At 37.2% G+C, this 25380-nt stretch overlaps 1 protein-coding gene across 1 annotated transcript in view; it reads right to left on the bottom strand.

Moving 5' to 3' along the window:
- Nucleotides 1-11846: 11846 nt before the first annotated feature.
- The window catches only part of LOC117321801 (ATP-binding cassette sub-family F member 1-like), a 46529-nt gene continuing 32995 nt past the window's right edge, over nucleotides 11847-25380 (bottom strand). Inside the window, exons 12-19 of the mRNA XM_033876377.1 lie at nucleotides 17534-17708; nucleotides 16649-16723; nucleotides 15471-15541; nucleotides 14909-14941; nucleotides 14492-14563; nucleotides 13529-13690; nucleotides 12770-12842; nucleotides 11847-12184 (exon numbers count right to left, since the gene is read on the bottom strand). Coding sequence (XP_033732268.1) covers nucleotides 12006-12184; nucleotides 12770-12842; nucleotides 13529-13690; nucleotides 14492-14563; nucleotides 14909-14941; nucleotides 15471-15541; nucleotides 16649-16723; nucleotides 17534-17708 — 840 coding nt within the window. The 3' untranslated portion in view covers nucleotides 11847-12005. The remainder of the gene's footprint in view (nucleotides 12185-12769; nucleotides 12843-13528; nucleotides 13691-14491; nucleotides 14564-14908; nucleotides 14942-15470; nucleotides 15542-16648; nucleotides 16724-17533; nucleotides 17709-25380) is intronic.

Raw genomic sequence — 25380 nt, 5'->3', positions numbered from 1 at the left:
TTGTTATATATACATCCTGCGCGTATTTCCTAATGACGTATGCTATTTGTAATTCGTTTTAGAATTGATTTAGAAAGTGGGATGTTACTATGATAACAACATAACATTTCAGCATCATAATCACGGAACTTAGTGACTGTTTTGTTTGGAATCGATATTTTGTTTTGTTTATCATCACTTCAACATATAGACAATCCAGTGATATAAAACATATATAATTTATCATCAGGGTTGTTGACAGGTCATCCTTGTTATTACACGTAACTGTTGTTTTAGGTAATAACATACTCGTTTGTATAATATTCGCAACAATTTATTCAGAACAAAACTTTGCGTAGCAAGAGTTGAATTTCCAATACAATTGTGTAATATATCATTAGTTTACATGAAATCACCAGTATGAACAGAAACCAATTGAAGGCAAATTAATTGATTTTATGATAACACACATAAAAAAATCTGGAATTGTCTATCAAAATAAGAATACATCACAAAGCTACAAACGTATATCTATCAATACCAAATGAGTGTTGATCCAAAATCAATAAACTACATCATACAGCTGCTTCATCCGACTAGGGCTCATCAGTGATGTTAATGATATATACATCTGCTTCATCCTACTAGGACTCGACAGTGATGTTAATGATATATACAGCTGTTTCGTCCTTCTAGGACTCATCAGTGATGTTAATGATACATGTATATACAGCTGTTTCGTCCTTCTAGGACTCATCAGTGATGTTAATGATATCATTTACAGCTGTTGCGTCCTTCTAGGACTAGGCACACCGTATAGCTGTTTGATCATTCTAGGATTCGTCAGTGATGTTAAGGACGCCATACATCTGTCTCATCCTTCTTCTACTCGTCAGTGATGCTAAAGGCACTGGTTTCTTGGTGGGAAAATCATGCCAAGTCACTGTGATCTGTATGTGATTCAGCTCAGATTCTGGCTAATTTCCATTTTGTTCGGCCAACGCAAATCATGATCTAGTTTCAATTTTGTTCGGCCAACGAAAATCATGATCTAGTTTCAATTTTGTTCGGCCAACGAAAATCATGATCTAGTTTCAATTTTGTTCGGCGAACGTAAACCATGGTCTAGTTTCAATTTTGTTCGGCCAACGCAAACCATGGTCTACTTTCAATTTTGTTCGGCCAACGCGAATCATGGTCTACTTTCAATTTTGCCTGACCAGGTTATCTCATTGGTACTTTCAATCATGCAAGTGTCCCCCTCTCAATATCTGTCATATAAACAGCATCAATAGCCAGTGAATTCCAACGCGTAAACGAACTTGAAATGATTAAAAACTAGTGATTTGTGAACTAAATAATGATTCACGGAGAGACCACTGAACCCTTATATAGTTAAGAGACTTAACAACAGAAAATAAAAGAAAATGACCAAGTTTCTCGGAAGGGTATACATGTTCTGCTTAATCAACGATATCCTCTATCAAACACGTACAATATCACGTTCCCAAGTGCGAACACGGACAGCTAAATCACGAGATACATGTATACTGGGCAGTACATGAAAATGGTGGATGCCTCGTACAATAAAAAATAAATAGATATTGTCTTGGCGGTACAGACTTCCTATAGTCTTATTCATCATTCATCTTTTGAAATCATTAGTTATGAGTTTGCTCACCAAAAGTCTATATCAATCACGGCGATCTTGATTAGAGAAAAATGACAACGACGTTGATATAAAAAGTCGGCTAGTATTGTGTAATGGAAAGTTCATAGAAATTATAACACCACGTTTGTATTGTTAATGAAACGCTTTAAGTGTCCTTCAATTCTTAATATAACCAATATACCTCTTGATGTTTAAAGAAACGTAAATTAAAGTTCTTGAGAAGATCTTTGTTGCTTGTTAAGGTAATTTAAATTCAAACGAAAGCCAGCGAAAGCGGCTCGGTCAAGAGAGGGAACTTGGTGTAGGAGTATGACGATAGAGAAGGTATTACAGCTTTAAAGTTTCGATATCTCATTGGGAAATATCTCCCTTTAGTGATATGAAGTTAGACGAATTTGGTAAATTTGACGGTTCATGTAGCCACACTGATTCTGAGAATACGAGTGACACTACCTGGATTTGATTTAAACAGCTGGTAAAATGTCGACAAGACAGGGGACGCTTACGCCTCTGGAACAACTGGTAGCGTCTTATACTCTCAAATATCCTTGTTAGATAATATTTTTGGGGGGAATCCTCCTCCCCTATATATGGGTATAGTGATGTTGATAGTTTGTGTCATAAGGGTATTGTAGGAAATCAGTACAACATGAACATAGTGTCTGGCACAAATAACTTGAATGTTTCTACATCTACAGTCAAACCTCGATGATTCGAACTTCGTTGATTCGAATTTCTCGCTGTATCGAACTTTTTGCTTGGTCCCGAAGAACTTCTCCCCTAGATGCCCTGACTGACAATAGGGATAACGATAGCGTGTGTTGTCACTCCCGATCATGGGGCTAATTAATAATCAGACCAAACTGATAGATAAAGGGGGTATTTAGAAGCACAGGGGCTTGGCACGATTTTCCAAATGATAGTCTATATATATATGTATATCATGATACTATATACATATGTACATATATATATGGACTATCATTTGGAAAATCGTGCCAAGCCCCTGTGTTTAGAAGGCATGACATTTAATCACTCCGGTAAAACATTTCGGTAGTCGTCTCTGATAATCTTCGCCGCCGTTGAAATCAGCGGTCGGTGAGTAAATTTTACGGAACTATAAAACAAGCGGACCAATTTTAAACACAAACAATTAGCGATGTCTTCACTCATAAGTGTCACATTGCAAACTTATACATAAATATCCAAGTAAATCGATTATTTGTCATTCAATCATGCATTCTCCAACCGATCGGCATTCCGTATTCTATATGCACATAACGTAACCGCACGTGTCTTTAGCAGAAAAGCCTAACGACTTACATGTACGTAAGTGTGCATTGTACTTCTTTTGCTTTATCTGTTCAACGCGATATAAGTGTTTTGTAACCGATACATAGTTTGTTTAATTAATCAAATGCTTAGGTATAATTAATGAAAAGTATTTTTATTTTGTTGTGTTTGAGGTATAAATTAACATTTGAGCCTGACAGGCGACGATCATCACGAAGACACCGAGGACATGTAACCTTAACATATATATATATGGTCATTATCAAGAAAACATCGATCTATTGTCAACCATGAATAATTCGAAGTCCCGCTGTTTCGAAGTTTTTCTGTTAGTCCCTTGAAAGTTCGAAACATCGAAGTTTGACTGTATCTTCAGTGATGGAATATGTATAGATTTATATGATCATAGGGATTTTCATGTACATAGCTTGTATAATACTCTAAACAGATCCCTGTATAGAGTGACATATAAGAACAGATTAATAATGCTTTTTTCTGTACAAATATTATATAATAACCTATGAAAGACAAGTTGGTTTTATGCATACTATTGGAAATGTAAATGTTTTTAGCGTCTTGTAAATCTGATAAGGCTGGACATTTTAATGTATCATATGTATGTAAATGATGTACTTTTATGTATTTGAAATGTGTGACACTTAAATAAAATATATCTTATCTATAAAAGGTTAACACATCAAATAAAGTTATTGCTGGCATGACTGAACAGTATACAGTCTTACATTAGTATTCTCCTGTTTTTTTTGTTTTTTTTTTGTTTGGGTTGTTTTTTTCAAATGGTTCTGTACAAATCTGTGTTTTACTATCAAGATTTTTTTTTATTGAAACAACTAGACAACCAACGCTGCTTGCAACAATGACACGGTGTTCACACATATTTTGGTTGAAGTTCATTGTATCCATTAAAAACATTAAGGTCATTAATCGTTAACATGACAGAGTATGATACACAGACAGAATAGGTTGTATTACTTATGTTGAATCTGGAAAGATTGGAAAAGGAATACTGGAGTGGACGCTCTTCATCACTAACGAGTACATCATGTATGAATGTTGACCTTTACACAAGGGAACTACGAAGCATTCTAGGTAGTTACGGCTTCGAAAAAAATGGTCTTGACGTGACTTGTTCTGCAGCTGATATAATTAGGTAAGATGTTGGGTTGTTTTTTTGTTTTTTTGTTTTTTTAATTTTACAGCGTTTTACCATGTCATCCATGACATTTTCCTATTCCCTTTATTCGATATATAGGTCAAGAAAACAAGGCTTATATGATCATGAGCTTAGCTGTTACCCAATGCCACAGAACGTATCCCTGCAAAAAATTATGTGTAAAATGAACCGCAGAAATTGTTTAATGAATTAACGTTAGCACATGGTTTTTGACGAATGAAAAATTATCTTAAAATTAGAGGGAAAAACATAACTATATTCGCTGTCCAAAATGTGAAAATTACGCTTGAATGATAATGATGCTTCAGTATTCAACTCTTTTGTCTGCCGTAAGTAGTACTTTTAAACGACTGTTGACAATGTGCCAAAAACGACGAGGGTTTTCTCGAAACTGCGTCATATTCGTAAGAACGCAGATGGAAATCCCCGGCTCCTACGATCTCGTGAAGTGGCGGAGGAGAGAGCAGTAATAGCAGTCTGCCGTGTAACATCGCCCACAAGTAGACAATCTGACGCTGTACTTCATTGAAGATAAACAGGCCCCAGTAATTAGGTGTGGATTTAGACGTAAGGCCAGACAAATTGCGGTTATGTAAATACGTCCCATTCGGTACATTAAATATGGTTTACAAACATTCTACGCAATTACTTGTGAATGGTTTTCTAGTAATCCCAACGGCTTCTTTGTAAATGCCTGGGAGAATGATTTCCCCATAACAAGAAACGTGGGTGAAACGGAGTTTTGGAATCATGGCGAACGGGCAGGGCTCGATGCTGAATCATTACTTTGTACGTTAAACGCATAGGATCTAAGATAAATCTTCATCGAAACATCGTCCATTTTTATTGATATTACTTTACAATGCCTGACATAAAAACACATGAAACGTAATTCAACCTCGAATATTATGCGACAATGGGAATTTCGTCTGTAAACAAGAGCTGTTGGAGAACAGCATAGCTCGTCTCGCAAATGTTTGTCAATAAATAATTAAAATATATTAATTGGAATGGTTTCGCAAATTGCATTAATAATATTTATATTGTTTACTTGATCAGATTACGTTTTGTGAATTCATGCATTTAATTGGGAGACAAGCTATGCTGTTGTAGATTAAATGAAGATATTAAACACAAATGTAATTGCTTTTGGACATATTTCTTCAATTTTTTGACAACATATCCTAATGAGAGTTGTCTCCCTTGAAAAATGTGACCGGTATAAATTGTCTATTGTGACGTTTTCATATTGTTTTATATTCAGTTTCACCCCAAGAAAGGATAGTGTAACTCCATAGGGACTCTTTTACCAAATATCAGCACCCTAGTACAATCATAAAGTAATGTGTTAAAAAGCTTTCAACATTTGCACGAAAATTTCAAAAAAATATTTCAGTTTAACTCAGGAAAGGGATAGTTTAACCCCCACAGGGAACCTAATACCATGTATAACTATGCCTTTCAACACTCACAATACAAAGTTAACACAAAGTCCAAAGATTTAAAAACAAAAACAAAAAAACAGATTTAAAAAGAAAAAATCCAATTTTTACTCCAGGAAGGGATTGTCTTACTCCATAGGGACTCTATTGCCAAATATAAGCACCCTTGTACAATTATATAGTGATGCATTAAAACCTCTTAACAATTGCACCAAAAACTTAACGCAGAAATATTCTAAGTCCAAAAATTTGAAAAATTCTGGTTATTTCCCAAAAAAATCTTTTAGTTTAACTCCGGCAGGGGATAGTTTAACCCCAGAGGGAGTTTATTACCAACTATCAGCACCCTAGTACAATTATAAAGTGATGTATTAATACCTTTCAACACTTGCACCAAAAACTTAACGCAGAAATATTATAAGTCCAAAAATTTGAAAATTCTGGGTTTTTTTTTTTTTTTTTAATCTTTTAATTTAACTCTGGCAGGGGATAGTCTAACCCCAGAGGGACTCTATTGCCAATTATCAGCACCCTAGTACAATTATAAAGTGATGTATTAATACCTCTTAACACTGATGAACTAGTTCATTCCACTTTGTAAGTTCACTAATAAACTCTTTCATTCCACTGTGTAAGTTCACTGATGAACTCTTTTATTCCACTGTGTAAGTTCACTAATAAACTCTTTCATTCCACTTTGTAAGTTCACCGATAAACTCTTTCATTCCAGTATGTAAGTTCACTAATAAACTCTTTCATTCCACTGTGTAAGTTCACTGATGAACTCTTTCATTCCAGTATGTAAGTTCACTAATAAACTCTTTCATTCCACTGTGTAAGTTCACTGATGAACTCTTTCATCCAACTTTTTCTCTGTATATCTCATGATGTATTTGTTAACCCCCTTTTGTCCATAACGCAGGGGTTTGACACGTTCCCTTGAACCTGAATGAAATATGCTACCATCGGATCATTCTTGGCCATATGAACGAGACTAACCCCTGTGCTCCGTGACATGCCTAGTCATTTGCACAATCGGCATCAAGGGTTTACGTCCTCGGTAAACGTAAGCTCAAGCCTCATAGATTTTCCGGATGGGGTCTTACTACACGGTGTATAAATTTAAATTTGACCAAAGTGATCCTTGCCAATGTTATTTATCTAGATAAATGTGGTTATGTTCAGGCATGCTACAAGCTGCATAGTATTTTTTACAAATCATTTTGAATTATAGATCCGAAGTTGTTGAAGGTAATATATATGAGATAATTAAATGTAGTGGATTTAGTGTCATAGACATGGAAACCTTATAGTCACTGACGGACTATCAATCTAAAAGTAAACTAGGCTAATACACACTAAAGCTCAGCAATTACCCATAACATCCATTCTTAGATAGCATAAGTAAAACTAGGCTCACTCAATTCCCACCGCCTGTGTGACTATTGGGCAGCTAAACGTTGTGTGAGATGATTGATGATGATGATGATGATGATTAGTATGATGATGATGATGATTATGATGATGATGATGATTAGTATGATGATGACGATGATGATGATGATGATGATGATGATTAGTATGATGATGATGGTAAAGATGATAGTATGATTATGATGATAGTTGGAAACCATATCTATTGGAATTGATGCGTATTTGTGTGTGTGGTTCGTATGTATATATATATGTACTAAAAATGTCTCTAAAAATAAAAAGTAAAAGCTTAAAAAAAAAAAGAAAAAAGTCTCATCCAGAGTGTTAATAAATACAACCGTTAGTTTAATGGCATATTTCTTCTGGCCCTGACGCCAGGCTTGGACATTATGAAGAATATACGAGTGATGATTGATATGTTTTGGGCCTCATATTGAAGGAGGTACTCAATGGTGTTTTTTTTTTTTAAAGTCCTACTATTCTCTGACTATATAGGGCCGTGTACCCAAGGACTGGTCTCATTTGGTTTATTTATATCGACAAGGTAGTACTCTAAAGTAAACAAGACAGGCGGCTTTTGCAAAATGGACAAAATCGGTGATCCAATATTTGCATAAAAAGGTTTAACACCTAAGGATATCCATAATGATGTGGTAGCAACACTGTGGAACACTATATGCTATAATGAAAAGTTGGGTGGCGAAATTTAAGCGCGGCCTTAAGGATGACCACCATCCTGGAAGGTCTGTCAATGTTGCAACCCCAGAAATGGCCAATAAAGTTCATGATATTGTAATGACTAGCAGACGAGTCGCAGAAAGATATGTAGCCAGTAGAGATGGTATTTCACAGCAAAGAGTACATTCCATTCTGACCGAGGTTCTTGCAATGAGAAAGCTTTCGGCCCGAAGGGTACCAAGACTTCCGATATCTGATCAGAAGCACACCAGGCGCACATTATTGGAGCTAATCATTACTTTTTTGAGGAAGACCCTGCCAACTTTCTAAAGAGATTTGTCACTATGGATGATGGGTCCATCATTTTCCCCCAGAGACCAAACAACAAACCAAACAATGGAAGCACCCTGGCTCTCCCCGCCAAAGAAGGCAAATACTGTTCCATCAGCGGAGAAAGTAATGGCCTCGGTTTCCTGGGATACAGATGGTATTCTGCTGATCGATTATCTCCAAAAGGGACAAACAATCAATGGCACATACTATATGCTTCACTTCTGAGGCAGTTACGGGGAAATATTAAACTTAAGAGTCGCGGAAAGCTCACTAAAGGTGTTTCATTCCATCAAGACAATGCTACTATTCACAAGTCCTTGGACAGTCAAGAAAAGAAGTTCTATAAAAGTGGCATTGAGGCTATTAAACACCGCTGGCAAAAGTGTATAGATACTGAAGAGGCATATATTGAAAAATAATACAATATGTCCGGTATAATTCAAATCCTTCAATATGAGGCTCACAACATATCAATCAGCCCTCGTATGTCTAGTTTCCTCTGACATTGACATCAAACTTGGATATTCTAACGGATATGTCTATTTCAAGTTTCCTCTGGCTCTGACACCATACTTCGTCATTCTAACAGATAGGTGACTAGATTCCTCTGGGACCGACACCAGACTTTGATATTCAGACAGAAAGATATCTAGTTTCCTCTGGCCCTGACACCAGACTTGGCTATTCCGATAGATAGATATCTAGTTTCCTCTGGCCCTGACACCAGACTTGGCTATTCCGATAGATAGATATCTAGTTTTCTCTGGCCCTGACACCAGACTTGGCTATTCCGATAGATAGATATCTAGTTTCCTCTGGCCCCGACACCAGACTTGGATATTCTGACGGATAGATATCTAGTTTCCTCTGGCCCTGACACCAGACTTGGCTATTCCGATAGATAGATATCTAGTTTTCTCTGGCCCCGACACCAGACTTGGATATTATGACTGATAGATATCTAGTTTCCTCTGGCCCTGACATCAGACTTGGATATTCCGATACATAGATGGCTAGTTTCCTCTGGCCCTGGCATCAGACTTTGACATTCTGACGGATAGATGTCTAGTTTATTTCACTTGGCCTTTTTGACGGATAGATGTCTAGTTTCCTCTAGCACCGACACCGGACTTGGGCATTCTAACTGATCAATGTCTAGTTTCCTCTGGCCCCGACACCAGACTTGGACATTCCGAAAGATAGATATCTAGTTTCCTCTGGCCCCCGACACCAGACTTGGACATTCCGAAAGATAGATATCTAGTTTCCTCTGGCCCCGACACCAGACTTGGATATTCTGACGGATAGATGTCTAGTTTTCTCTGGCCCTGACACCAGACTTGGATATTCCGATAGATAGATATCTAGTTTTCTCTGGCCCCGACACCAGACTTGGACATTATGACTGATAGATATCTAGTTTCCTCTGGCCCTGACATCAGACTTGGATATTCCGATACATAGATGGCTAGTTTCCTCTGGCCCTGGCATCAGACTTTGACATTCTGACGGATAGATGTCTAGTTTATTTCACTTGGCCTTTCTGACGGATAGATGTCTAGTTTCCTCTAGCACCGACACCGGACTTGGGCATTCTAACTGATCAATGTCTAGTTTCCTCTGGCCCCGACACCAGACTTGGACATTCCGAAAGATAGATATCTAGTTTCCTCTGGCCCTGACACAAGACTTGGCTATTCCGATAGATAGATATCTAGTTTTCTCTGGCCCCGACACCAGGCTTGGATATTCCGATAGATAGATATCTAGTTTTCTCTGGCCCCGACACCAGACTTGGATATTATGACTGATAGATATCTAGTTTCCTCTGGCCCTGACATCAGACTTGGATATTCCGATACATAGATGGCTAGTTTCCTCTGGCCCTGGCATCAGACTTTGACATTCTGACGGATAGATGTCTAGTTTATTTCACTTGGCCTTTTTGACGGATAGATGTCTAGTTTCCTCTAGCACCGACACCGGACTTGGGCATTCTAACTGATCAATGTCTAGTTTCCTCTGGCCCCGACACCAGACTTGGACATTCCGAAAGATAGATATCTAGTTTCCTCTGGCCCCGACACCAGACTTGGACATTCCGAAAGATAGATATCTAGTTTCCTCTGGCCCCGACACCAGACTTGGACATTCCGAAAGATAGATATCTAGTTTCCTCTGGCCCCGACACCAGACTTGGACATTCCGATAGATAGATATCTAGTTTCCTCTGGCCCCGACACCAGACTTGGATATTCTGACGGATAGATGTCTAGTTTCCTCTGGCCCTGACACCAGACTTGGCTATTCCGATAGATAGATATCTAGTTTTCTCTGGCCCTGACACCAGACTTGGACATTATGACTGATAGATATCTAGTTTCCTCTGGCCCTGACATCAGACTTGGATATTCCGATACATAGATGGCTAGTTTCCTCTGGCCCTGGCATCAGACTTTGACATTCTGACGGATAGATGTCTAGTTTATTTCACTTGGCCTTTCTGACGGATAGATGTCTAGTTTCCTCTAGCACCGACACCGGACTTGGGCATTCTAACTGATCAATGTCTAGTTTCCTCTGGCCCTGATACCAGAATCTATTCTCCTTCCCCAAAGGATGTTTGGTTTAAATTCCAGGGGTCAGACCAGCCTCAATTATATAAAATATGATCGCCCTCCCCGAATGATGTTTCACACCAGATTTGGTTGTACTCAAATCAAAGGTTAAGGAGGAGTAGGATTTTAAAGCAAAAATTCACCAAATATCCCCATTTGGGACCCTGCCACTTGGGCCCCATCAGCCGCATTTACATATAATATGACCGCCCTCCCCAAATGATGTTTCAAACCAAATTTGGATTTAATCCACCAAAAGGTCAAGGAAGAGTAGGATTTTGTAGCAAACATTCACCAAAGTTCCCATTCGAGGCCCCACCACTTCGGCGCCAGGGGTCAGATCAGCCTTATGTTTCACACCAAATTTGGTCTCCTTTTGGGCCCCGCCACTCTGTCCCCAACGGTCGGACCAGCCTCATTTATACAAATTATGATTGCCCTTCCCTAATGATGTTTCACACCAAATTTGGTAGTAATCTACTTTGGGTTAAGGAGAGGCATTTTGAAAGCGCACAACGAAGGACAGAGCACAATGGCTATAGGTCATCCTGCCTTTTGGGTCAGATGACCATAAAATGCTCATCAGTGAAAAGATACAAAAATTGACCTTGTCCTTTGAACCTGATGACCTTTGACCTCGATTTTTACCTGAGGATGCATTTTTGTGAACTGAACGTCTCAACTAGTTTCATGTAAAATGGTCAATAAATACCTACGTTATTGACAAGAGTAAAAATTTTGGATAGATGGACAGATGCAGATAGACTGACAGAGTGATTACAATAGGGCACCAATATCTCCAATACAGGCCCCAGTGTCAAAACATTATCACCCTGTCAATCATTTTTTTTCTAGACCAAACTAGAAATAGAATTGGCACAAGGGACCAAGGGGAGCCAACATATGATGTGCGAGACATATCCTTTCAGAACTTCTCAAGAAATAGGTATGACAAACTTCAACTGTCAAAATCCAAGATAGCTGCATGTTGGCCATCTTGTGTTCCCAATCAGACTCACAATTGAATGGGCAAAACTAGGGGCCAAAAGGAACCTACATATCGAGTTTCAGACATCCTTCTAGTACTTTCTCAAGAAGTAGTGATAACAAACACTTACTGTAAAAATCCAAGGTGATTTGAACAGCCCACCACCTGATGACGGTGGGCTAAAAAATTGTAACAAAAAGAAGTGAAAAAGACAATATTTTCCAAAGGTTGCTTTTTAATTAATTTGAAACAACAATGATATCTTTTGCTGTCTGGAACAGTTTTCATTTTCTAGAAGAGTCTTTATATAAATTACACTTGTCTCTAGGAAACACTTTCTGTTGTCTTTGAAAGTCAATGACAATAATCTATCTCATTCAGCAAGTATATCAGGCTGAGGTAGCATTACTTCCTCTCCTAAAGATTCTAGCAATTCACGTCTGTAGTCATCAAATCCACCATCAATTTCATTTACTGACTGATCCTCAACCACCCACAACTGACAGTCAGTCTCCCGAATCAGTCGCTCGTCGTGGCTGACGATGATCACACCTAAAATAGAAAGGTATATTTCAAATAGGTAAATGTTCCATTGTTATTGATGTTCACAAAATTTCTCTAACTTTTATTTAATTTGAAAAAAATTTGACAGCACTTTCCTATCGTTTTATATAAAGGTTATGCATGGGCCATTCCAAAATTAGCCGTGTGGGAGGATAGGGAGGCATTTTATCTGAAATTCCACCATCCATCCAATTTTAAAGCATATCAAGCATATGGAATACTAGAAAAAAAAGGGGTTTCACATCCACCACCCATCAAATTTTAATACAAGTGCCTCACAACTATACTTAGATTATTCAGAAATAGCCCTAATATTGATACTAAATAAACACCTTTAATGCTGAAAGGCTAAATCAAATCTAAAGTAAATCTATTTCCTTATTGCTGAATGATATTGGTCAATTATTATTTATTGACGATTGGCTATATGATTCATCAGAAGATGATGTAATTAGAATTCATTTATCTCCTGTGACCTTGAATATCACAGAGGTTAATCAGAAGTTAAACTGGGAGGAAAGATTAAACCCCATGAATCTTATCGTAAAAAGTATGTTTTAATGTCCTCCTTACCTCCTTTATATGCGTTGATGGCATCTGCCAGGGCATCAATAGACTCAATATCTAAGTTATTTGTAGGTTCATCCTGAAATAATTAACAGAGGTATAGATGTATATCTGATGAGAAGTTGACCAAAATAGGTTTTACAGAGTTTTTTTTAAGATTACCAAAAACACAGATATCACAGGACATTAAAAATGGTTACACAGGAGGAGAAAAACTATCAATTTAACAAGTGATCCTTCTTCATACAAATCAAAGCACTTGGCAAGTACAGAAATCCACCCTGAACATTCTCTTCACTTTATCCTACATGTAAATCATTCACTTCACCTACCAAAATAAGTACACTTGGCAATTACAGAAATTCACCCTGAACATTCTCTTCACTTTATCCTACAAAACCTTCATTTCACCCTACATGTTAATCATTCGCTTCACCCTACATGTTAATCATTCACTTCACCCTACATGTAAAACATTCGCTTCACCCTACATGTTAATCATTCACTTCACCCTACATGTAAAACATTCACTTCACCCTACATGTAAAACATTCACTTCACCCTACATGTAAAACATTCGCTTCACCCTACATGTAAAACATTCGCTTCACCCTACATGTTAATCATTCACTTCACCCTACATGTTAATCATTCACTTCACCCTACATGTAAAACATTCACTTCACCCTACATGTTAATCATTCGCTTCACCCTACATGTAAAACATTCACTTCACCATACATGTAAAACATTCACTTCACCTACCAAAATAAGTACGTCTGGAGCCCGGCATGAAAGGTCAGCCAGTGCAACCCTTGACTTCTGACCTCCAGAAAGATTGGAAATTTTGATTGTGTGGGCATGACTAGCAAGTCCAAATTTTCCCAACATCTTTCTCGATTCCTGGACCGGAAGATTAAACAGTCTCTGTAAGAAAATATGGATATAAATGTTAATGGATTAAACAACTGTAATATGTTTTGGCCTTGTTGTTATTATGTACATCAAATGATTGTTTGTTTGTTTGGTTTATTGCCCCCTGAACAGCTAGGGTAATTTTGAGACGAGGTCTACTTGTAGTAGTTGGTGACTACCTCACTGAACAGGATATGGGAAGCAAGTCACGTGCCTTCCAGAGCAATTAGGGTAAAGTATCTTCCCCAAGGACACAACCATGACAGCACAGAAAGACCTGTTTCACAGCTTCCCGAGAAATTGAACCATGCACCCCAAACCTTCACCTGAGGTTACGTGGTCGGCACACTAACTGACTGAGCTATCACAGCCCTTGTTACAGTGTATACCAAATGAGTATTGAGAGAAGAATGATTACAGGAGGGACCTATCTCACATCCATTGCTGGTTCAAGGTTCTGCATTTCTATTGATGGATATGGTAATTTAATAATGTGCTCTCACATAAAATGGTTATCCACTTAATTATCACTTTAATTTCACTTGAAATTTGTGTCAATTCCAGATCTGATTTTAACTATGCTTTTCTTATGGGATCTTCAATGTGTTTTCATTTCATGAGGTTTTATGAAATGAGTCAATTTTTCTTTTTTACAAGCCTTGGCAAGGTCAAGTTTCGAACTGACCTTGGTCTATCTTTAATAAGTTAGTTTTAATCTGACCTTGGTCTACCTTTAATTAGATTCGAGCTGATCTTGATTTACCATTAATTAGTAACTAAAGGGTAATTATAACAATGTTCCCTAGTACTGACCTGAAGGTATTCCACAGCAGATTCATCTGAGTTGAGCTGGTCTCCAGAGTGCTGATCATATTTACCAATCCTCTGTTAACAGTAAAACAATATCATTAGAATCAAGTGATACTCACCATTAGATTAATGACTCTGAAGGCTACTGGTTTTGTTGTTACAATCACCAATAGAATACTATATCAATTCAAAATAATTAGTTTGAAATGTTTCCAACAATTTCTCCCTGACATCAATTCTATTTGGGAACAGTTGGTAAAAAAATCCCAGCTAAAGTCAAAATAAATTCTCGACTAATCAGCTGCAGCTGGCTATACAATGGTTAGCTAACATAATTACCACCCGTTAAAACTGTAAGGATGACCCCTGCTATTGTATAAGTCTCCTCTGGTTAAATTGAGATGTAGAGAAACTACTTACCACTCTATGATTTTTCCTGACTTCTCCATTTACCTAGGATGACAAAATCAAGTGGAAATATATTGAAGTATGCAGTTAAAAAATTGTTCTTGTAGTTCTGTATTGAAAAGGGTAGAATTTTAATGAACAAATCAAATATCATCACATTAACTTTTACTTTGAGCAAAAGAAAGTGGAAGGTGCAATAATTTTTGTTTTCAATGCAAGTTTTCCAAGACTTAAGTACTCAGTATCCCAGTTCTTATGCTGTATGTTAAAAGTAATGTCTGATTAATCGTTCCTATGTTTGCATGAAATAATCAATCGGTCCTATGATTGTATATAATGATTAATCGGTCCTATATTAATCGGTCCTATATTTGTATTTAATGATTAATCGGTCCTATATTTGTATTTAATTATTAATCGGTCCTATGATTGTATATAATGATTAATCGGTCCTATGATTGTATATAATGGTTAATCGGTCCTATATTTGTATATAATGATTAATCGGTGCTATGTTTGTAATATGTAATAATCAATCAGTTCTACATTCTAAAATTTATCAGGGAAGACTTACTGGGTCTAGTTCTTGTGTCAGCAATTTCAGGAATGTACTTTTTCCAACACCGTTGGGTCCAACAATGGCAACTGTTAACAAAGTGTTATTCTACAATTATATTATCTACATACAGTGTTGTAGGGTTCTGGTGCACCTGGAATCATTTACATAAATCAAGGACTCTTTTTGCCATATCTCTCAAATAGTCAAGGTCATTTTACTTCCGGTGTAAGACTCAAATTCAACAATCTTTTTAAGCTGATGTCCTTAAATAGTAGATTTCTAAATGTGCTTTCTTTATTTTTCATTTTTTTTTTTATTTTCGAGTGTTTCCCACAAACAAAACAGACACATATTACAAGAATATCACAGTTTTTTTATCACAACTGTAAATTCTGTGATAAAAAAACACCCAAGAACTCCAATGAGCCTGTATCGCTCACCTGCTTCAATGCAACTTCAAACTTCACCAGCTGGATGCTAAGCTGAATGCCTCTACATTCTTATATGAGAGTAAGGTATCATTTTCTAGATTTGATTTTAACCTATTTTATCCATATGACCTTAAAAGTCAGTCAAGGTCATTTATTTTAACAACATTCATAACTTTCCAAAGAATTCTACTGCACAAGTATCATGAAATAAGTTCTTTTATCTAATCATAAGTTGCTAAGAATTTAACACATTTAACCCCTTAACTTTCTAAGTCGGTCAAACTTATTCATTTAAACAAACTTTGTAGCCCATCATCCCAGCATGCTATTATGACTCTGAGCATCTCACTTAATGAGAAGATGTTTAAAATGTATCACAATTTGACCCCTGTGACCTTCAAAGTAGGTCAATGGACTTCATTCACTTGGATACCCTTGGTACCCCTTTATCCCAGCATGTTAGCAGCCCAATATCATGACCTTGGGGCACATTATTGAGAAGAAGTTGTTACAGAATTTAAGACCCCTGTGACCTTGAAAGTAGGTCAACATGATTCTCTTGAATAAATTTGGCAGTCATTTAACCCAGCATGCTACTTGGACTATATCATGGCCTTGTTTTGAGGGCACTGTGGTCTGATAGTATTGTCGAGGGTTTGCATTGTACCTGAGCAGGATGTAAAACTTTGGGCAAGTGAGCCAACCAGACATTCAGCAGTTATTCTGATAGATATAGATATTCTCTCTGGTGAGACTACTTACTTCTGGAGTTCATATCAATACCAAAATCCAAGTTTTTAAACAATATTTCACTTTTCTTGTACCAGAAATTCACATCTGCAAAAAATAAACGCAACAATATTAATTATAGGTATCTATTTTACAAGAAAACACTCTTTTATCCTAATGCAACAGAGATAATTAAACTTTAAAATGTTATCCATGTGCAGTTCAAAATATAATGAAATACATTGTATGCTACTTTGCAACACAGGAACATATAAAAAGTGAATACCATTAAGTTTTTTGGAGCTGATTAAGTCTTCTTGTAATGCAATGTCAATGGATTTTTATAGCAATTTCCATTGGTGGTATTTTGACCTTATAAGGATGTTACCTAAATGTTATTTAAACAGCCTAGTCCGTCATTAGAGGGAACAGTCAATTAATACTCATAGCCCCGAGGGTTGGAGGGTTGAGGGGCGTAGGACTGCACCAATTACTCATAGCCCCGAGGGTTGGAGGGTTGAGGGGCGTTGGACTGCACCACTTACTCATAGCCCCGAGGGTTGGAGGGTTGAGGGGCGTAGGACTGCACCAATTACTCATAGCCCCGAGGGTTGGAGGGTTGAGGGGCGTTGGACTGCACCACTTACTCATAGCCCCGAGGGTTGGAGGGTTGAGGGGCATAGGACTGCACCACTTACTCATAGCCCCGAGGGTTGGAGGGTTGAGGGGCGTAGGACTGCACCACTTACTCATAGCCCCGAGGGTTGGAGGGTTGAGGTGTGTGGAACTGAACAACAAACCACCTACTCATAGCCCCGAGGGTTGGAGGGTTGAAGGGTTGAGGGGAGTGGGTCTGAACAACGTAGCTCCTAGGACTGGAAGGTTGAGGGGTTTGGGTCTGAACAACAAATCACTTACTCATAGCCCCGAGGATTGGAGGGTTGAGAGGTGTGGGATCTGGAAAATGGAACTTGACTGTATAATCCTTAGGCCGCTGTAACAGTTCTGTCTTTTTTTCTTCCTCGGCAAACACTTTCTGTTTGTCTTTGTTCTTCTGCTGTTTCCTAGTAAGGGCTTCCTTCTGTTTTGCTTCCTATAAAACACAATAGTATATTTATGTTGAGGATACATTAACAGCTGATTGTGTAGAGGTGATGGTGGTGAGGATATGATCAGGATCTCTGAAAACATACATTGTGATTTATAAGTTCTATCTGGCACCATCAGGACAATGTAAATATATACACTGTAATATAAGCTATAGGATACTATCATGCCAGGACAATGGATTGGACAATGGATATGCAGGAACAATGGATATACAAGGACAATGGCTATAGATACAAGGACAATGGTTAGGCTATAGGTTACCATCATGCTAGGACAATGTATTTATAAGGACAATGGATAGGACAAAGGATATGCAGGGACAATGGATATACAAGGACAATGCATATACAAGGACAATGGTTACACTAGAAAATAGATACAGAACAATGTATTTGAATACAACAGATACACTACGGTAATGGATACACTAGGACAAGGATATGCTAGGACAATGGATATAATAGACAATGGCTATACTAGGACAATGGATAGGCTAGGATAATGGGTATACTAGAACAATATGGATATACATGTAATAGACAATGGCTTTACTAGGACAATGGATATAATAGACAATGGCTATACTAGGACAATGGATATAATAGACAATGGCTATACTAGGACAATGGATAGGCTAGGACAATGGATATACTAGAACAATATGGATATAATAGACAATGGCTATACTAGGACAAAGGATATGCTAGAAGTTGAACAATGGATATACTAGGACAATGGATATGCTAGACAATAGATACACTAGAAGAATGGATATGCTAAAACAAAGGATATATGAATTTGCACAACAACATAAAGACAAGGATATATTACATCTAGTCAAGGGATACACTTAGAAAATGGACACAAAAACATCACGAGGAACCACATTAAAACAACTGGTCTAATTAGAGGACTGATAAACAGTAAATTTATCTGCCTACCTTATGCTCTAGGTTAAGGTTTATTTTCTTTAGCGTCTTAATAACAGCCAAGGTCATTTAAGGTCATGCCAGGTTTTGGAGGTGGAGAAAAGCCGGAGTACCCAGAGAAAAATCACTGGCCTACAGTTAGTACCAAGCAACTGCCCCACATGGATCCCAAAGGTGGAGGCCATGTTATAAAGTGTAAGGATACCTTAAGCTCTATAAATCATGGTTCTTTATAGTGTATTTACTATTACCGGGGATATACTATCGGAGTATTGTGAAACATCTACAGTTTATTAGTTAATAGGATATTCCTTTTCATTTTCAGACCACAATGAGAAGGAAGGAATTACCCGAATAGTTATAACTGCAATTTTAGGTCAGCAGACTTTAAAAGTATTTACAAATGTTACCTACAAACGTAAAAGGAAGATCAGAAATAGACAGGAAATATTAACAGTTGTACCAGTGAATACCTCGCCCGAGGGCACGCTCATCACATGAATCAATATTGTTTCTGTACCTGTATGATATACATATCGGGAGGAAGTGAAACTGAGGGTAAGAACTAGGCTATTAAGTCACAAGGTCATGAGGTATATCTTGCATCTGGTCTCAGAAATTAACTCGGTCAGACGAAGGAAATTCTAAATGGATTTTACAAGTAAACTATTGATATCATTTCCATATTACATTCCATAAAGATGGAAGCCGTAACTGGATTTACCAGCTGAGCAATGTCCCTGTTTAAGATGTCTTAAATTAAAGACGTATTGCGGAAATAATAGGTGATATCAAATATGAAAACAATGTTAGTCTTGGGCTGTAAACTAAATAAGCATTACTCATTACTTGACGAGTTAGATAATATGTGGGTGGAATGTTTACATTGATTAGTTGTCAAAAAAGGAGGAAATGAAACAGTGGGTTGTACAGATATGTAAAGTACATTACACATAACCAAAATATGTCTTCTTTAACAAGTTTCAGAAGGATTAATGCATTTCCACTTTCCCCAGCATGCATAGAATTTTTTAATCAAATTCCATAGTTTGAATATAAGTTTATGACACATTACTTAACAACTTTATTAAATTCTATGTTGTACCCTACATGAGTACAAGATTCAATTCATTGTCAAGAGAACATAATCAGAAACTCTCTGACAAATTTCTATAAAAACAAATACTTTTTACTACCAAGAAAATAGTAGCGATCATGCCATTTATTGTTGATGCCACAATACCACTTGTGTGAGTCAATATTTGACATGGGCATACTGAGAAGTGAAAAAAAGAAGATTTTTAAAAGCATCATTATATTAAGGACTATCACCTCATAATTATATAAGAAAGACATAAAAACTGAAATCTATATATATAATTAAGTGCCTTACTTTGAAGCTGAATTGTTTTTTTTGTTTGTTTTTTTTTTGTTCTTTTCAAGAAAAATATCAAAATGAAGGGCATTTTTCCATGACAGTGGTACTCTTGTCTTTGTCAAAAAGAACAATGTACAGTAGACTTGAGATTAGACAGATTAGGATACAAATCAAGAGGTATCTGACACACTAGGGTAAATGTCGGTTGAACCACACTTTTCAGGAGCCGTCCAAGGTAGTACTACCACATCTGGATGCAGCCAAAATCTAAAATTATCGCCTTTCATATAAATATAAAGCAAATTAATAATTAATTGTAACCTGAGGAGGTCTTTCATGCTCCGCCTGTATATTTGATAATTGCATGCAACTTTCGATTGTATAGGCAGTTATTATTAAGTACATGCATGATCTTTTTTATAGGTAAGTGTATTTTATACCTTGGGCAAATTATGCTTGAATAGTTCATAGCATCATCTACACTACAGCCAAATAGTAGACGACAGGCTCTTATCTAGCATAAGGGTAGATATCCCTTCAGCAATTTAAGTTTGATCAAATTATACAAAATATGATGTTCAACAATCCGACTTTTTTTATCAATTTTGACATTAGCAATTTTTTCCAAAAAGTTAAGTATAATTGATTATAAAATATTTGATGAGGTAAGAGCTTGATTGACAGAAGTACAGTAGAGAATACATACCACAGTAATTAGAACCAGTGTATAATTATGATTAATAACTGGTCATCTTTTCATACACTAAATAGTTAGTATGGTAATCAAGTTCTAGGAACCAAGCATTATACTTCTATAAATATTCACGTCGGTTTCTGTTCCATTCAAAAAGTGACCAAGCTTTTTCACATTTCATGACATGCTGGAAATCCCATGACGTTAACAGGCACTGCACCTGACAAGAATCACTTATGGTGCTACCTGTTGTCAGCATGGGTGTGTCGTATAACAAGGAACTTTCTGTTTCCTGGTGAACTTGTAACCTCTCTACTGATTTTAAATTCAGTGTGGAATATATGATCTTGTGAAATTTAAGAAATAGTAATCTTATTACCTAAGTCCTGTTAAAGAAGCTACACCTTCGACAGATAGTATTTTTTATCAATTAAAAACACGAATAGACTCGTATGTATTTTTCTTCAGCAATAAAAGTTACACACCTAACAATATTACCTCCCTCGGAAAGTTTCATCTTCTTACTAGTGGGGTGACACCTAAAGGAGTGTCACAGAAAGAATGAAGTGTAGTGATGAGGGACGATAACTCTGGTTGAGCACGAAAGACAGATAAAAATAAATGCTGAAGATGATATAGATATGTCCGTCTTGAGTTCAGAGGTTCCATGCACGAGTCATGGTTTACATTAAAATCATTCAATGTCAATATTTCGACCAATAAGAAGCCTCAGCGTGGTTCTATGGCAAGAGAACCCGTGAGGTTGAATTTGCATCTAAAATTTTACCAATTGAATTCCTCCATGTGGTTCCTATGGCAAATGTGGTTGAATTCGATTTCCCCTATTTACCATTTTGCATCCAAATCCAATATCTAAACTTCGACCAATCAGAAGCCTTGATATAGCAATGATACCCATGCAATGGAATTTGCAGTCCCCTAATACCCCTATATATCAAATACCAATTGTAATCGAAATCAAACAATATCTAATTTTCACCAGTCAGAGGCAAGTAAGTCTGTGGTGGCCATCTTGGTAGACCGATCGGAAAATAAAGCGTTATGCAGTTGCACACCCCATGATCTTGAAGAACACCTGTGTCAAGTTTTTTTAAGTGGGGGATTTAATAAAGTATTGGTTATCTTATAACACTGGTAACCCCCAAAACCTTTATTTCCCTTCCTTTAGCATTAATACCTTCACTTGCACTTAATTTCCTCATTTTCACTTAATACATTTGTATCCTCACTTGCACTTAATGTATTTGCGCGACATTTAAAACTCTCAATTACGTTTAGATATTAATACTGGCACGAAAAAATTGAAGGTTTGGGGGTTACCACTGTAATAATTTTCACAATTCTTCAGTTTTATGGAATATGACACATTAATTGATTATGAGACAGCAATTGGTATCTATCCAAGCATACGTTCAGGGCCTCTTGTGTGTTGTTCAGTGAGGTACATCATTGTAGTCACCAACAACTATAAGGAGACCCAGCCTCAAAACGATCCTGATTGCAATATATATACACGTGGTGATAAAACAAGCAAACAAACAAACCTAAGTTCATCTTAGTAACAGATGTACTCGCAGTATTCTAATCGATAAATAGTGACATATACCATCAAAGATCAAAAAAAAAAAATGTCATGCATATCATATATGATGTCAAAATCAAGGCTTCTAATGTGTTGTTCATACTGACAATAACTTCCACAAGTGTACATACACACAACCTTAAACATCACTTCTGGTCTGAACATGATATTGGGACAGAGATCACAATTAACTTCGATATATTTTATGGAGATAGCTGTCAATATGCATCTATAACCAAAGTGTAGATTATTTACATCTGGGTCAGGGTTAGAGGTCATATCTACATCCAAAAGTGTGTTAATGACTGGTGCAACTCGATCGGCCAATCAGCCAGTGTTTCACCTGATTTCAAGTCCCTGTGGAGAATATGTTTCCCTGGTTTGTAGCTGTTTTCCCGAGTAAATAACACATGAAACGGGTACTTTATATACTATACTAGGATAAATAGTGTGTTGAGATTTAGAAAATCACAAATACACACTGTTACTGAAAATAGAATGACGTAGGATATTCTGGGTGTAAAAAGGCGGGAAATCCCCAGGCGGGAGTTCCCCAGTGCAGTGTAAATGTCTGGCTTACTGTCTTTCGATACGTACCCGTGTGCCCTTAGCAGAAACTGTTGCATCACGGACACGACAGAAAAATGAACTTAATGTACCATATATGTCAAAACAAGATTAATCCTGTCTTTGGGATGGAGATATTTGTGAAAAATATGTAAAAAAAAAAAAAAAAAAATGTGCCGAGAATTGTGTTGTTTGCATTTTCTCTGATATTGTAAAATTGTAAGAAATATTGGCAGTGACAGCAAAATACAACCAGCTCACCGAGCGCTACAAGTTCAATCAGACAAGCAGAACAGACGTATTAACGTCACTCGTGACGTACGTCCGTACATGGAATAGACTCTCCGAAATGTGTGACCTCGCGGTACATAGTACCTATGTTTAAAACCCTATTGTGACCGTTCTGTGATAGATATAGAAAAACTAAAGATACTGTTTTCTTTGGAATTACATGTACATGTGATGTGTGGAGTTTCAAAAAGATGGCTTTATGCGTTAATTCTCTAGGCCGAGTTGTGCAGAAACCAGCAGTCAAAGTGTCGATTTTGGCGTGTTTGTACCCAAAATATCTCCATAACTAGATTATTCCCAGATATACGGGATATGCCTGGACATACATGTAGATCACACCGAGTTTTATAAGTGTGGAAAGTTTTATCAAAATGTATAGAGTCGCTTTTCAGTTAGCTCCGGTAAAGTGTTCTGAATTAGCCGCATGTACATTACGTTCCGTCCTGCAATACACTACATTCCACACATACTTTGTTACGTCAGTCGTGACGTAACATCCGTCACCTCTCGATAAAATACGACCCTTTTTCAAAACCTTATTGTGACCGTTCTGTGAAAGACATAGAAAAACCAAAGATACTGTGCTCTTCAGAATCCTCTCTACTTGTTATGTTTGGAGTTCCAGAATTTTTCATTAAAGCGTTGATTTTTAAGGACCAGTTAAACAGAAGCAACCGGTCAAAATGACGATTTTGGCATGTTTGACCCAAAATATCTCATAAATAACAATTTCTACAGGGATACCACACACATCTAGACCTAGATCGAGTCGAGTTTTACAATGGTTCAAAAAACCATAAAGATTGTATGTGCCATTTTTTCCACCCTCAAATCGCTACAATAGCCGGCAAAATGGTTGAATTAGCCCATACTTTCATCTCGCTCCGCAAGGAACGATAACTGAGTTATCGCCCCTTACTACACTCCATTCTTTATTTATCTTTAAAATTAAAAAAATTAAAATAATTAGTTGCGTCCCGAAGAAATTCCATTTCGCTCTGCCTCTATATTGAATGAAATACTGATTGCGCATGCGCCGAAAACAGAAAAACAAACGAGTAGGAACCACATGCCGAAGCGAGGAAGGTAACATGTGTTAGCCTTACATCTCCAGAAAGAAAGAAGCATAAATTAGATTATGAAAGAGAGCGAAGAAAGGGAATGATTTCAATCGGAGACTGCACAGACAGGTGGAATTATAAACGACAACGGAATCAGAACTCATGCGGAAATGACACAGTTGAATTTTTATTTGAGGCAGTGTGTAACGTACACACGTACGTAGTGTAACGTTTGGTCTGTTGCCATCTTTACTGAAAACTGCAAGCAAATGATGCGTTGAATCAATGGTTAAGATATCTTCTTTTGTGATATGTAGTGATTGCAGATTCACTATTTATCTGCTTAAACCTGTTGATAAATCACACTTGTATCAATCCAGCGAAATGGGGCCAAAGGTGATAACACTAAGAAAGCGTTTCAGTTCATGGACGACATCATGCACAGGATCGTGATTTTTGGCGATGGATAATATTGAAATGTTTATTTAGTTATTATCTTCTGCTTGCATTAAAACCTCGCAATTAAAATTTGTAGTTATGATAGGCAACAGGCAACATATAGTTGTCCCAGCTGAATAAAAATAAGTCCACCATATGTGTTTTCTTCTGTATGTAAATCTCTCTCAGAATGCACTGCGATCACGGTCAAGTGTATGCAAGTAGATTACAGTGTAACTTCCGAAAACCGAACCATCTAAAAACCAAACACCTCTGAATACCGAACGAATTGTCATTGCACGGAATTGGTCCTTCTTTATTATAGTATTAAAAAACTTCCAAATACTGATCCCTCTGAATTCCGAACACCGGACCGATTTTATGTCCAGTTCCTGTTAAAATATACCAAAAATTACTTCTGAAAACCGGCCTTACCCGAGCGATTATGACACGAGGTCAGGCAAGTCAACCGTGTAACAACAACTGTGACAGGATTGTGTGAAGCCTTATTGTCTCGGGACCTACGTAGGCGATTTGTTCAGGTATCCAATATACCCCAAGTGGACATTATGACGGAAGGCCAAGTGTATAATTAACACGACAATTATGAAACAATGCCACACTTCATTGAAGCGCGTTGGTTCGTTTATCTTCTCAATGCAAGCAGAGCTAGAAGCCTGAGTTTCGCATCTAA

This window comes from Pecten maximus, chromosome 2 (genome assembly GCF_902652985.1).
Source record: "Pecten maximus chromosome 2, xPecMax1.1, whole genome shotgun sequence".
NCBI classification, from domain to species: domain Eukaryota; kingdom Metazoa; phylum Mollusca; class Bivalvia; order Pectinida; family Pectinidae; genus Pecten; species Pecten maximus.
This window is presented reverse-complemented; position numbering and strand designations above follow the sequence as displayed.